Source organism: Pan paniscus, chromosome 11 (assembly GCF_029289425.2).
Source record: "Pan paniscus chromosome 11, NHGRI_mPanPan1-v2.0_pri, whole genome shotgun sequence".
Taxonomy (NCBI): domain Eukaryota; kingdom Metazoa; phylum Chordata; class Mammalia; order Primates; family Hominidae; genus Pan; species Pan paniscus.
The window spans coordinates 103668827-103682750 of NC_073260.2; the positions used below are offsets into that span (position 1 = coordinate 103668827).

The following is a 13924-nucleotide window of genomic DNA, read 5'->3' on the forward strand; positions in this document are numbered from 1 at the left end:
TGAAACTGGTGGCAATTGGTGTGATACAGAATAAAAGTGAATCAAATTAATTACAACCAAATGTATAATTAGGCATCAAAATAAGATGTTATAGAAAGATATTTTAGAAATGCTAATTATTTTTATATCAAGTTCATTAAATCTTTACAATTCATATATTTTTGCTTATAACTGATATATAACCTACTATGTCTGAACTATATAAATCTCTTTGCTGTGACCTTTTGTTTTGTTATTCATTCATACATTTTAATTTGTATACATCATATGAGTGTGATAAAATATTTAAAAACAATAAAAATACATTTCCCAAGGACTTTCCAGCTTCCCTCTTCCCCTGGTTTTGCCATAATCTGCAATAATCAGATTTCATATAAATCATCTAATAGAATCACAGAACTTTATTTTTAAAAGGTAGCTGAAAGGAAAAGTAAAATAAACATTAAAACCAAGGGTTATTTTTCTAAAATGCTTTTATTTACTTTTAATTCCAAACACTCACAAAATACAAACACTGGTCCCCTACATAATTGCAAAGGATTAGAATTAAGATATAGGCAGTAGCATTTCTTTAAACAATAAATTGATATTTATTCTGAATAATGACAGTTAAGCATTGATGAAGTAAAGCAAATTCCTAGACATTACTCCCTAATAAATACGCTGGGCAGTGGGGGAAAACATGGCAGTTTCTTTCAGAAATACATTGAAATATTTGAGTATTCAGTTGGGTCAACTATTTTGGTGGCCTTTAAAAGCAACTTACATTAATTATGATCAAAAAAATTATTTCTAAACAAACAAACAACTTCTTAAACATATCATGAAGGGAGAAAACACTAAAACATAAAGAAGAGGACATGGGAACCTACCTCATGTACAAGAGCAAGTGAAGTCTGCTTGAAACTTCGCCCTCTGCTGGCCATCAGTCTGTTCAATGGTTTTCCATCTTTACTCTGATACATGGAAACATCATAGCAAAATAACATACCACCTTTAAAAAAAAATTATATAGACTTTATTTTATTTTTATTTTTTTAAGACAGAATCTCACTCTGTTGCCCAGGCTGGAGTGCAGTGGTGCAATCTCAGCTCACTGCAACCTCCGCCGCCTGGGTTCAAGGGATTCTTCTGCCTCAGCCTCCTGAGTAGCTGGGACTACAAGCGTCTGCCACCATGCCCGGCTAATTTTTTAAGTTTAGTGGAGACAGGGTTTCACCATATTGGCCAGGCTGGTCTCTAACTGCTGACCTCATGATCCGCCTGCCTCATCCTCCCAAAGCGCTGGGATTACAGGTGTAAGCCACCGCGCCCAGCTTACAAAGACATTTCTTACGGAAAAACTTTACTAATTAGATTCTCAGTAACTGATAATCAATCTGGATAGAGATATTTATAAATAAAAGCTAATTTGTTAAGCAAATTATGATTTTTGACCGTTTATATATAAGGAATAAAAAAACACAAGAGATTTAAAAAGCTAATATTTAAAATACTATTGGGACAGGCACGGTGGCTCACACCTGTAATCCCAGCACTTTGGGAGGCCAAGGTAGGCAGATCACTTGAGGTCAGGAGTTTGAGACCAGCCAGGTCAACATGGTGAAACCCCATCTCTACTAAAAACGCAAAAATTAGCCAGGCATGGTGGCGAACACCTGAAATCCCAGCTACTCGGGAGGCTGAAGCAGGAGAACCACTTGAACTAGCAGTGGAGGTTGCAGTGAACTGAGATTGTGCCACTGTACTCCAGCCTGGGCAACCAAGAGAAACTCTGTCTCAAAATATAAACGTAACATAATATAGTATATTACTTATTGACTCATAGCTTTTTAGTTAAGATCACATGTAAAATATTATTTACAATTTACTTATGAGTAAATAAGTGTAAGTATAAATAAATGAACAAATTTGCAAGTCTTGACTTTGTGAACTGTTTAGTTCTAGAGATTCTATTAAGTTTTTTAAAAATTTCAATTAAAGAGAAATACTTGCACATATTAATCTTCATGAACACATGATAACATGGGTCCCTTTAGTTTATACTCAAAAGTGGACAAGCTTTCCCTCATTCCTGTATTCACATACACTCACTCTCCCTCTTCTCCCTGCCCTTTCCACAACGGTCAGTGAAGCTCTCAGCTGAACCTCCAGCTTATTTATGTTTTTTATTGCACTGAGTTTTATTATCTTTATTATTTCTTCCCTGATCCTTTAAGTTTGATTTGCTGTTCTTTTCCAAGCTTCTTGAGTTGGAAGTTTAAATACTGATTATTTTCCTTTCTTTTCTAAAATATATATTGAAAGTGTGAATTTCCCTAGAGGGGAAACAGTGTTTAAAAATACTATTTTAGCTGCCACCTACAGGTTGTTATATGGCTTATCTTCATTATCATTCACTTCAAACTATCTTCTCATTTCCATTTTGATTCTTTTCTCTGATCCATCCATTACTAAGTATACTGTTCAATTTTCAGCCAACTGGAGATATCATGGTAATCATTTTTGTTATTTATTTCTAGCTTAATCCCATTGTCATCAGAGGACAAACTCTAAGTGACTTCAATATCTTGAAATTTATTGAAGTTTGTGGTCCAGCGTATGGTCATTTTGGTAAATTTTCCATGTACAGTTAAAAGATATATAAATTCTATCACTATAAGGTACAATGTTCTACATGTCTATACAGTAGTTTGTTCATAGATTGTTCAGATATTTTGTGATCTTATAGATTTTCTTGTCTCCTTGCTCTGCCAGCTACTGAAAAAGATATTTTAAAGTTTCCATTATTATTGTGGGTTTGTCTATTTCCTCTTTTAGTTCTACTCATTTTTGTCATATATTTTGAAAGTATGTTATTTCATGTAGGCCAATTAGAATTGATATTTTCCAAACAGAGTGACTTCTTTATCTCCAGGAATCATTCCCTTCATTTCCAGCTTCTTCCTTTGTCCTGTGTCTAGTGCAGTATATGAAAGAACCACAGAGGTACTAAATGGTGTTATTGTCAATCAAAGAGTAGTTTTCCTCTCTCCTCTGTTAGGCAGACTGGGTGAAGGACTGATTACCTCAACCTAATCAGGAATTGATCTGGGTTAGGACTGATTATAACTTTTGTAATTTGAGTCCAGCTCTGGTTCACTCCTTTGCCAGGGTATATCTCCCCACAACACCCCCCACTAATTGGCAGTCTAATGAGTCTTTGACTCCTCAATCTGAAAAAATTATGAGAGATTTAGGTCTGCTCTCAGAAATTTTCAGCTTAGCTCTTTAGCTTTCCATCCCATAAAGCTTCAAAATGTCGCAAATAACTTGAGAGAAATTGGCCTTGTGCTCAAGGTCACTCAAGTTCTGAGTTGTGTCACTCTCGTTCCACATGATTGCCAAGATGTCTGCTGGTTTCTCCACCTCCTCACCAGCTTCTCACTAAAGTTGAGGCTGAATGCTCAGATTCCAACTGTGGCCAGAATTAGTAAGTTCACCCAGGTGAGAGCAGTTGCAGATCTTCAGTATCAATTCATCATTCTCTCTTGGGCTTTTACCTCTTGCATGCTGTTTTTTCAAGCCCATTCTCCTAGCTCGTCTTTGTTTCCTAAGCATCAGAAGACTAAAAGGGATTTCACTTTGCCTTTCAGAAGCTTTCAGCCTAGCTCTTTAGCTCTTGGTGCAAATTCAAAATTCAGCAAGTGTCCTATGAGAAAAATCTCTAATTTGTCGCCCTAGTCCCAGGCAATCACTAAAAGCTCCTCTAGTTTCTCTTTCTTCCAACAGGCCATGCCTCTGGGCTGAGTTGGTATCCCCCAAGGTGGGGAGAAAACAGTTCTAAAATGTTATGCTGACTCTGAAACTTAAATCCATCTATTTGTGTTTGCTTCCACAGTCCTGCGATGTCTTTTAAAATGCGATTATTTTTATAATTTATCCACGTTAGTAGCAGCAGCAACACCCTGCCATAGCCCATTATATCCTACTTGGAAGTGGAAGTTAAATCATTACATGAAAAACCTGTATTTTTGGTACTATGTACTACCCTTACCTGCAAGGCCAGGTTTCAGTCCTGGTTGCTTGTTTGTTTCATACATTTTCAATATAAAATTGGGGATTCCTGCTACAGTCTTTCCTTGGTCTGAGCGGGCACCTCCTTTTAATGCAGAGTGATATATCCCACGAGGCATATTCACCATTTCTTGCTTCACAAGTGATGTAAAAAATTCCTCCAAAGCTAAAAGAGGATAAAAGGAGACCAAAAGTAGAGTAAATACAATAAGCTAGAAGAGAAACATGCGTTCTTAACTCATATACAAACAACTAAGCTACATTTCTGGCCAAACCTTACATGGTAAAAAGAGACCTCTTGATACCTATCCCTTTCTTAGTCTTCCTCCAAATTAGAACATGGCACCAAGTTGCTCAAGCTTAATTCCTCTCTTTCCCTCACTTATTACATGTAATCCATTAGCAAGTCCTTCTGATTCCACCTTCAAAATCTATCCCAAATCCATCAATTTCTCTCCATTTTTCACTGCTATTTATCTACTTATTATCTTTTGTCCTCCTCATACAAACTAATGTAAAAACTAGTTTAGTGAATTCTTTTCCTCTTGACCACCCTCTATAAACCTTCCTCTGCCCAGAGGCCAGAATTTTGTCATTTCTGTCCCTAACACCTTCCAGTTGCTTTTCACTGTGCATAAAATAAAATCACAACTTCTGACCATGATCAAGACCTTTTATAATCTAGCCCTGACTACCCCTCAGAGTTAATGTCTAATACCCTACCTCCTTGCTATGTTGAAGTCACACTTACATATGGCCTCTTTCCATTCCTCAAAAACACAAAGTTGATATTTAAGTCAGTGCCACTGCATTTGCTATCCCTTCCACCTGGAACATATCAGTCCCACATTTTCATGAGAATGGCTCCTTCTTATCATTTAAGTGTTTTCAGAAAAACCTCTTTCATAACTATCTATACTTAGCAATATTAGGACAATTATTTTAAAATGAGATATTTGTCCACTATCTTTGCTTGTGTTCTTTCTAATTAAGCCAAAGATCTTTATCATTTGACATTTTACTTACTATATAATAACAGAAATATGATGTCAGAAGACAACAGGATGTATAAACAAAATATTTGATAAGACTATAGGTTCATATTCAAATGTGATTTTCCTAAGGACCACTAGAGGTTGCCCAATACAGAAACAAACAAAAAAACAAAAAACATTAAAGCTAAACAAATCATATGTAGCGGAAAATGAAAAAAGAAAACCACTGCATGTGGCTCTTACAGAAACAAAAAGCAAGGGTCCACCTAACTGGAATTTCATTCTGAAGAGATCTATCTAAAAGTCTCCTTTAAATGAATATGATTAAATTAAAGGCAGCAAGAGCTCACTGGACCATCTATTATATACCCATTTCTGACAGGACCCTCCTAGATGCAATCAAGATTCTCCATTCAAAGCTCAAAAACACCAATATGTGACGTTTTCCATTTACTCCTTCTTATCTATCCTCTATCCTTCTCAACCCTGCTCTGTGCTCTGGAAAAACAGTCTTTAAAGAAAGGCATTAACAGGCTCCCATGTCCTCTGGCTTCTGGTTGGTTTCAACCACTGGAGTCACTGGCAGGACATCAAAGGGTGAAAACAGTGAAGTCAGGAGATGTATTCCCCAGACACAGGGCTTCTTGCAGGATTGCTACAGGTTGCCTGCATTCCTCTTCTGAAAGTCTTGGCTCCCCTTAGGCACCCCAATTTATAATACAGATACTCTTTCTTCTTCCTCCCGTTATCTCTGTAGGCCAGAGACATTAAGCACTCTGAGACGGTTTACCATCTCTTGTGAGTTTCCCTTAACCTTGACAACACAACTGTAAATAGGTTCTTTATTAAACTCTCTCCAATTACTCAATCTGAATGTATCCCCCACCCTTTCTTGTCATAACAGTGATCAATACATCATTTACACAAAACAGATGAGTAATATCCGATTGCAGGCCATGTACCCCAATTTCTGCATACACATACACAGGGACTGCTTCAAAGTGGGTATAATTACAGACTTTACAGAATGCAGCTATGAATCAACTGTTTGTGAGGGTAGAGGCACTATGATGAAAGAAAGTAATTTCATCCTTTCTCAGAAGGATCCTATTCTGGCAAAAGGTGAAACATGTCAAGGGGCAAGAACATATCTGCACATAGACTAACCCAGCAATGGAAGTTTTCTACTTACGAAGCTCTACAGTGAACTACAGATGTTTACCTAACACCAGCCCAGGGATTAATTTAAATGAGGATAAGATGCCAGGAGGCTAAGTGTAGTTGATGTATACAGCTTCATCTTCCCGTAAATACTAAGTTAGCAACTAGAATTTTTCCCGTTGCTTTTGAGCTTTCCCCAATCTCTTTCTTACCAATGACCAGATGGGAATTTAAAAAGAAGCTGAAAATTCGTAGGACACAAAGTGTCAGATATAAATTCTCAAAACAACCCAAATGTCCTCAACAGCTGAATGGATCAACAAACTGTGTTACATTCACACAATGGAATGCCAGTCAGCAATAAAAAAGAAAAAACAATTGATACAGGTAACTATTTGGAATAAATATAAAAAACTAGTGCTAATAATAATCCCAAAAGACACAGTCCCACACACCATAATCCCAAATGCTGAAATTCTGGAAGATCAAAATCCCTTAAGTCTAAACTTCCTAACATCTAAAATCCCCAAAATCACAATCCCAAAAGGTTAAAATCCCAAATGTTGAAATCCTGAAAGCCTAATCCTGGGGAGGGAATTAGTGCATTAGTACACAGGATAGTTGCATCTGTTAGGGAGAACTATTACCTTGTTACTATCTTTATTTGGAAGTTAAGGAGATGTGTATGGGTGCCAGTTGACAAGGGGTGAACTTGTGAACTGAAGTGTCAACTTGGCTGGCTTAAGGAATACCTAGAAATCTGGTAAAGCATTATTTGGGGTTGGGGGTTGTGAGGGTATTTCCAGAGGAGATTAGTATGTGAGTCTGAGTAGTGTACAGGGGAGATCTGCCCTCAATGTTGATGGGCACCATCCAATTGTCCAGAGACCCAGAGAGAACAAATACAGAAGGTGAACTCTCTATGAGAGCTGGGACAGGCTTCTGCTGCTGCTTTCGGACATCAGAACTCCAGGCTCAACAGCCTTTAAACTACAGGACTTTCACCAGCAGCCCCCTGGGTCCTGAGGCTTTTGGCCTCAGATTGAGAGTTACACCACCCACTTCCCAGGTTTTGAAGCCTTCGGACTTGAATGGAGCCACACTACTAGAATCCCAGCCTCCAGCTTGCAGATAGTCTGTCACACAACTTAGCTACTGTAATCATGTAAGCCAATTATCCTAATCAGTCCCCTCATATATCTATATACATGTCCTATTGATTCTGTCTTTCAGAAGAAATGTGACTAAAATAGATTTGGTATTGGAGAAGCCAAATACCCTTCCTTCTTACTATATTCCTTACAACAGAGTGGAAGAGATATGCGAAATTGTTCTCTCACAAAAAGGGGTTGTGATAAGTTATGTGTACAAGGCTACTTAATGGTGAAAGAAGTTCGAAAGTTAATTATTATTGATGCTGCAAAAGCAGAAAATTGCTTATTTCCAATGGCCGAGCAATAACTAGACTTTCAGATGGAGAATATATACTCACCAAATTTCTAGACCACAACCACTCTCCAAATACAAGTACAGTTCACATTTTGAAGATCACAGAAATGAAAACGCAGGCAAAAAACACAAGAAATCTCCCCTGCCAAATTATTTAATCATGTACAACTTCCGCCCCTTCACACATAGTGCCAATTTGCTATGCTATGTATTTCATTTTTGCATCTTTTCCGATACTGGAAGTACAAATTGTATAAAGACTTCTAAAGAGTTCTAATTGGTTTTATGCATTTTTTTTACAAATATGACTCCACAAAAGTGCATTATCACAACACTGACTTTGTGTGTAAGTATTGTGTATGTATGTAAAAATGTTGAAACTTCCTCAATAAGTAGAGATGTCATTTTTGTATATCTGCATTTGTGAAACATAAAATATCTCGAGATCTCAATTCTTTGAGTGACTGCATAAAGAGTGGTAACCCGTTGGGATTTTTGTTTGTTTGTTTGTTTGTTTGAGATGGAGTCTCTCTGTTGCCCAGACTGGAGTGCAGTGGTGCAATCTTGGCTCACTGCAACCTCTGCCCCATGTTCAAGCGATTCTCTTGTCTCAGCCTCCCAAGTAGCTGGAATTACAGGTGTCTGCCACCATGCCCGGCTAATTTTTGTATTTTTGGTAGAGGCAGGGTTTCACCATGTTGGCCAGGCTGGTCTCGAGCTTGAGGTTTTCGACCGATTTTGTCAAAAGACTTCAGTTGTGCATCAGAGTATTTCCGGTGACTGCAGTTACAAACCTGGGAGCCCACAACCACCAGTCATAGTGATAAGCATTTATACATATTGTTTTGAGGGCTATTTGTTTATGAATACAGTTCATCTGCTCATAATTGTTAGATTGTGGCTGTTGTTAGTATACCTGTTTATGATTGCAAAAATATGTATATTACTTTGCCTATTTTATTGTGTAAAGTGATCTATGAAGTGCTCTGCTGTGTTTTTATGTTTCTCAAGTAAATTGCCTTTTAAAATGTAAATATACATCTTTTAAAGAACATTTTATTATTTTTCTAGAATTACATTTTTGAGATTTCAGAATTGTGATTTTGAGGATTTTAGACTTTAGATATTTTAATCTTTCAGGATTTCGGCAATTACAATTATGCTATTCGGGATTTGGTCTTTCAGGGTGATGGCCCAAACCCCTCAGGGACACTTGACGGGGAAAGAAATAGCTAATCCCTTAAGTTGATATACTGGGGGAAAAAACCCTATAAAATTCAAATCGGTCTATAGTTTAAGTTAGTAATATTGTGCCAATGTCAATTTTCTGGTTTTAATATCATACTATGGTTATGTGAGATGTTATCAACTAGAGCACCAGGTCAAAAAAGGTACACAGAACTCTCTAAACTGTTTTTGCAACTTCTTGGAAGTGTAAAATTATTTCAAAACTATTTTTAAATAATCAATAGCAGTAACATCTCTATTTAAATAATGCAAATTCCTGGATTCACTTTACAGCTGTTTTTGTGTTCATTTGAAAGGAATTAAAAGGAGAAAGGGGCAGGATTCACTTAAATTCAGCACAACCCACTTTTCTGTCTGTAGCATTTGGTGACTAATATATATCATTCATCCTGTGCATTTTAGGGTATATATTCCTAAGGCTGGTGCCTTTTTCCTGGTTCTTTTTCTAGTTCTGTAATAATCAAAGGGACACTTTTTATACTTCTCTAATAATCAACGAAAAAATGTCCATGGTGACAGTTTGCCAACATAGCATCTAGATCACCCACCTCACTCAAATTAGTAAATTTTCTCAAACAAATACAGTTGTCGATCTCAACTCTACCCCTTCTTTCTCAATCGAAGGCACTGAGAACCACCAAGGCAAACAATGTAGAAGAGCCAGGTAATAGCCATCATAGCACTGCACATTCTGTACTGAGAGGACAAACAACAGCACCCCTTGGCAACAAATATTCCCCCACTTCTCTTTGTAACACCAGAGACTGTGATGGGGGATACATGTACAAGTGAAAAAAAAAATCATTTAAAAAGCCCCAAAGGACTTCTGACTCTAGGTTATTTCAGGTTAAAGAAAGAACTTTGGATAACTGAAGGCTTTTTCCTTCCTTGGACTCATGTTAACTTCAGGGAGGTCTTAGACTCTGAAAAGCTAAGAGGTAGGAAGTGGGGAAGAACAGAAGAGAGGAAGAGTGAACAAGTCTTTGAGGCTTCTTTCTAGATATCAGGAGAAGAGAAAAGGTGATCTCTTTGTCTAACTTGGCCATTCAGTTTTCTCTAATAAAAGGAGGCAGGGAACTGTAAAAGGAGCTTTGTCTAGAAATAAATAGTATATATTTGGCTGAATTTCACAGGAATTTCCATGTGGGATGAAACCAGAGGAAAAAACTTCCAACATTACAGGCTAGTATGGTTATGACTGAGAAAATAAAATGACATTTCTTGTTTTGATTGAACTTCATTTCCAGAAATTAAATTTTTACATCCACGAACATTCAAAGTAGAATTGTAACAAAACTAAGCAAGATGTTGTCTAATATAGAAAAGCTACTTAATCACAATAAATTACTTGAGGAATTTGTAAATAACTTTTTAATGATCAGAAAATAACATTCAAAATAAAATAATGTAAGTTCCTAATCACAGTCCACAATCAAACGTATTTTTCAAATGGTATCGTCTACCATTTCTTGGGTAGGGCATATAGTAATAGGGGCAAGTGAGTACTTCTAAACACAATATACATATAGAATAATTACCACATATAAGCATTAGAATACTTTTTTTTTTTTTGAGACACCTAGGCTGTCACCTAGGCTGGAATGCAGTGGCATGATCCCAGCTCCCTGCAACCTCCACCTCCCAGCTTCAAGTGATTCTTGTGCCTCAGCCACCCAAATAGCTGGAACTACAGCATGCACCACCACACCAGGCTAATTTTGTATTTAACTCCTGACCTCAAGCAATCTGCCTCTCTCAGCCTCCCAAAGTGTTGGGATTACAGGGGTGAGCCATCATACCCAGCCTACTTTTTAAAAGATAAAGGCCCTATAAGCTTTACATCAAAGCTGAATGACCATACAATTTGATCCATCGTTTAAAAGCATTAATTTATAGCTCTGAAATAAATATCAGTAACATCTTTGGCATAACTCTATAGAAAGAATAAATGTATAATAATGAAACTACTCAGTAAATCTCTGAATAGTCTAATGATCTTTTCACTTGGCTTATGTAAGAAAGAAGTATTGTTTAAATCAATGACCTGGAGTACCAGTGCAAATTCATCTTGTGGAATACATTTAGCCTTTTAAATGAATTTTAATTATCAGTGAACACAATTGTTTACACTAGTTTTCTTATTCAATCCTACTCAGATGTAACGTTTTTTCATATGATTTAAACACCATACTACCTCAAGCTGTTTCGATAGAACAGATGGGTGCATTTAACATTCTGGTTAAAAAATAAGCACATAAGGTTAAACTATAGTATGTACCTATCACAAAAGAATACAGTCAGACAAATCGAACCACTAAAAAATGCTAGCTTCTCTACTACCAAATAGGAGTCACCTGGTAAAACCAAAGGGGGAGTGAGTGACAACAGTTTGAGATAGCAAGAGCCAGGAACTGAAAGATCCACATCCTCAACATCTTCATCGTCATCTAATTCTTCAGGAATGGGAATTTCTGGTCTTATCTGAAATGATAAGCGAAAAGATCATAGAGAGGATAATAATAAAACATTATGCAAAATCTTTTCTGTATCCTTTTTTGTGACAAGATTTTAAAATTTTGTTAGACTCCATCACTCTATAACATAAAAGACCATTGAAATTAATTTTTTAAAAATCTATTCATTTTTTAGTTTAACTAAATGGTCATGACTCTAGTCATCTTATTAGATACAATCTCAGATCTGTATAAAAAGCTAATGTTAATACAGTAAATCACTGTAAGCCAGTATAAGCAATGATTATTATAGAAAACTAATAAAATTCTATACCATCCAAAAATAAAATGCAAACACTGACATACTCAATATATTTAACTTCTATAGCTCATAGTTAGATATTTGCCTTGTCTGAACACTTTTTAAAAAATTTGTGATTCTAGTCATATGTCCATGACAGAGCTTAAAATCTTCCAGTAGAATATACAGTAGAGCTCAGGGAACAACAGAATGCTTTAGTTGACTTTTTTTTTAAGACTTGGCAGTTTGTTGCTGTGGAATACAAAAACACTAAAATCTGTAATTGGTAGCTGTACATTATTGTGTCTAATTAGCATTTTGAAGATTTTTGTGGCTGCTCTTTGATTAGTTAGGTTTGTTTGAACCAAAAATTAAAAATGTAAAAAGATTTCCACATTGTTTTCACAAGATATAACTGTTAAGCAATTAATTACATTTTTAATACCTTCAATGACACTCTATCATAATGTCCACAAGGAGATAATTAAGCATTAGGGGAGGAAATCAAAGTATATAAAAGTGGTTTCTATAACCATAAAGTGCCAGAATCCAGTCATTACCATTAGCCTGTATCCCAGAGTTATTTTTAGAAATAATTAACAATTCCTGCAGACTGCCTTCTTCATAGGTCCCCAAAGCACTGTTCCATTTAGGAAGTGCACTGACTCAGGATTCTTGCAGGGGGGTAGAAGAAACAGAAAAGAAATGCTTCTCTTAAGAATAATAATCTCAACTCCAGTGAAGCCTTTCAACCATAACTAGTGTTCTCTTCACTAGTGAAGGAGAAGTGAAAGCAACCTGACTACCCGAGCACTGTCCAAGACAAGATTTAATTCAGATTCAGTATTAAGTACCTAATTCTCAGAGGGCGGAATCAGCCATACTTACAGAGATAACTATCAGGTATACTCTAGATAGGGTATGAAAGCATCTGTCGAAATCACTGCATATGAGAGAAACTCTGGCATGTTCGCAAACCTTTTGATTCTGACCAGGAGGGTTTTTCAAGTGTCTAGTCTGTGTGCATACTCACAGTCTTCCAGGTTTACTCTCATTGAGAGTTGTCTTAAAGATTCTAAACAATCCTAGTGGCCTAAAAAGTCCTGAGAAAGAAGTTGGTTCTGAGTTCTTCTGCCTTGCTTCCTGACATTTTACACATCATAGTAACGTGGGAAAACAGAAAAATAGAGTTACTACATGGCCTAGGAGTTTCACTCCTAGGTATATAACCAAGAGAAATGAAAATATATGATCATGCAAAAGCTTGCATACAAATGTTCATAGAATTATTATTTATAATAGCCTCAAAACATTCATGCAGCCCAAACGTTCATCAATTGATGGAATATATAAACAAAATATAGTATAAATCCATACCATGAAATATTATCCAGCCATAAAAAGGAATAAAGTACAAATACATGCTACACATGAAAGAATATTGAAAACACTATGATAAGTGAAGAAAGCCCGTCACAAAGGACCACATCCTGTATGCTTCCATTTATAGGAAAGGTCCAGAATAAGCAAACTTACAGAGGCAGAAAGCAGATTAGTGGTTGCTTAGGTCTTGGAGAGGGAATGGAGTAATGGAGACTGACTGCTGAGAGAGTTTCTTTTAGGGGGGAAAATGTTCTAAAATTAGATTGTGGTTGCTCTGTGATTAGTTGCACAATTGTTTCAATACACTAAAACCACTAAATTGCATATTTTAAAGGGTAAGTTGTACAGTATATGAATCATATGTCAATAAAGCAAGCAAGCAAGCAAGCAAGAAAGAAAAGAAAAGAGAAAAGAAAGGAAGGAAGGAAGGAGCTACGGAGGGAGAGAGGGAGGGAGGAAGGTATGTAGGCATGCAGAAGAAGAGGAGGGGGAGGGGAAGAGGAGGGGAGTAGAATGAAAAGAGTAAGGGGGGGTGGGGAGCCGGGGAAAAGTCACTGCCACCACCAGAGGAACCTTAAAGTGCTGTGCAAACTATGTCAAATGACCAAATGCTTCCAGAATTATTTAGTATAAAAGGGATATGATCATTTCTGTACAACTTTTATCCTATCCTCCTATCCTGTCCTTCTGTGCAGTCAACCTAATTACTTAATACAAGTCACTGCACCTGGGTCATCAATATTTTTAAGAGCCACTAAAGAAAGATTGCGGATAAAGCAAACTGACCAACCCATCAATCTTAAATTGTCTAATTTCATATTCACGTAACTGTGTGCTATATTAATTTATCTTCTATGCAGTGAATAGCATATGTCTGC

At 36.6% G+C, this 13924-nt stretch overlaps 1 protein-coding gene across 6 annotated transcripts in view; it reads right to left on the reverse strand.

The window, feature by feature from the left end:
* Nucleotides 1–13924, reverse strand: part of FOCAD (focadhesin) — a 325099-nt gene that overhangs the window by 116989 nt on the left and 194186 nt on the right. For all 6 annotated transcript variants that reach the window (XM_034967226.3, XM_063594465.1, XM_063594464.1 and 3 more), the window contains 3 exons: nt 11264–11390; nt 4037–4222; nt 873–994 (listed from right to left, as the gene is read on the reverse strand). In XM_034967226.3, coding sequence (XP_034823117.1) covers nt 873–994; nt 4037–4222; nt 11264–11390 — 435 coding nt within the window. The remainder of the gene's footprint in view (nt 1–872; nt 995–4036; nt 4223–11263; nt 11391–13924) is intronic.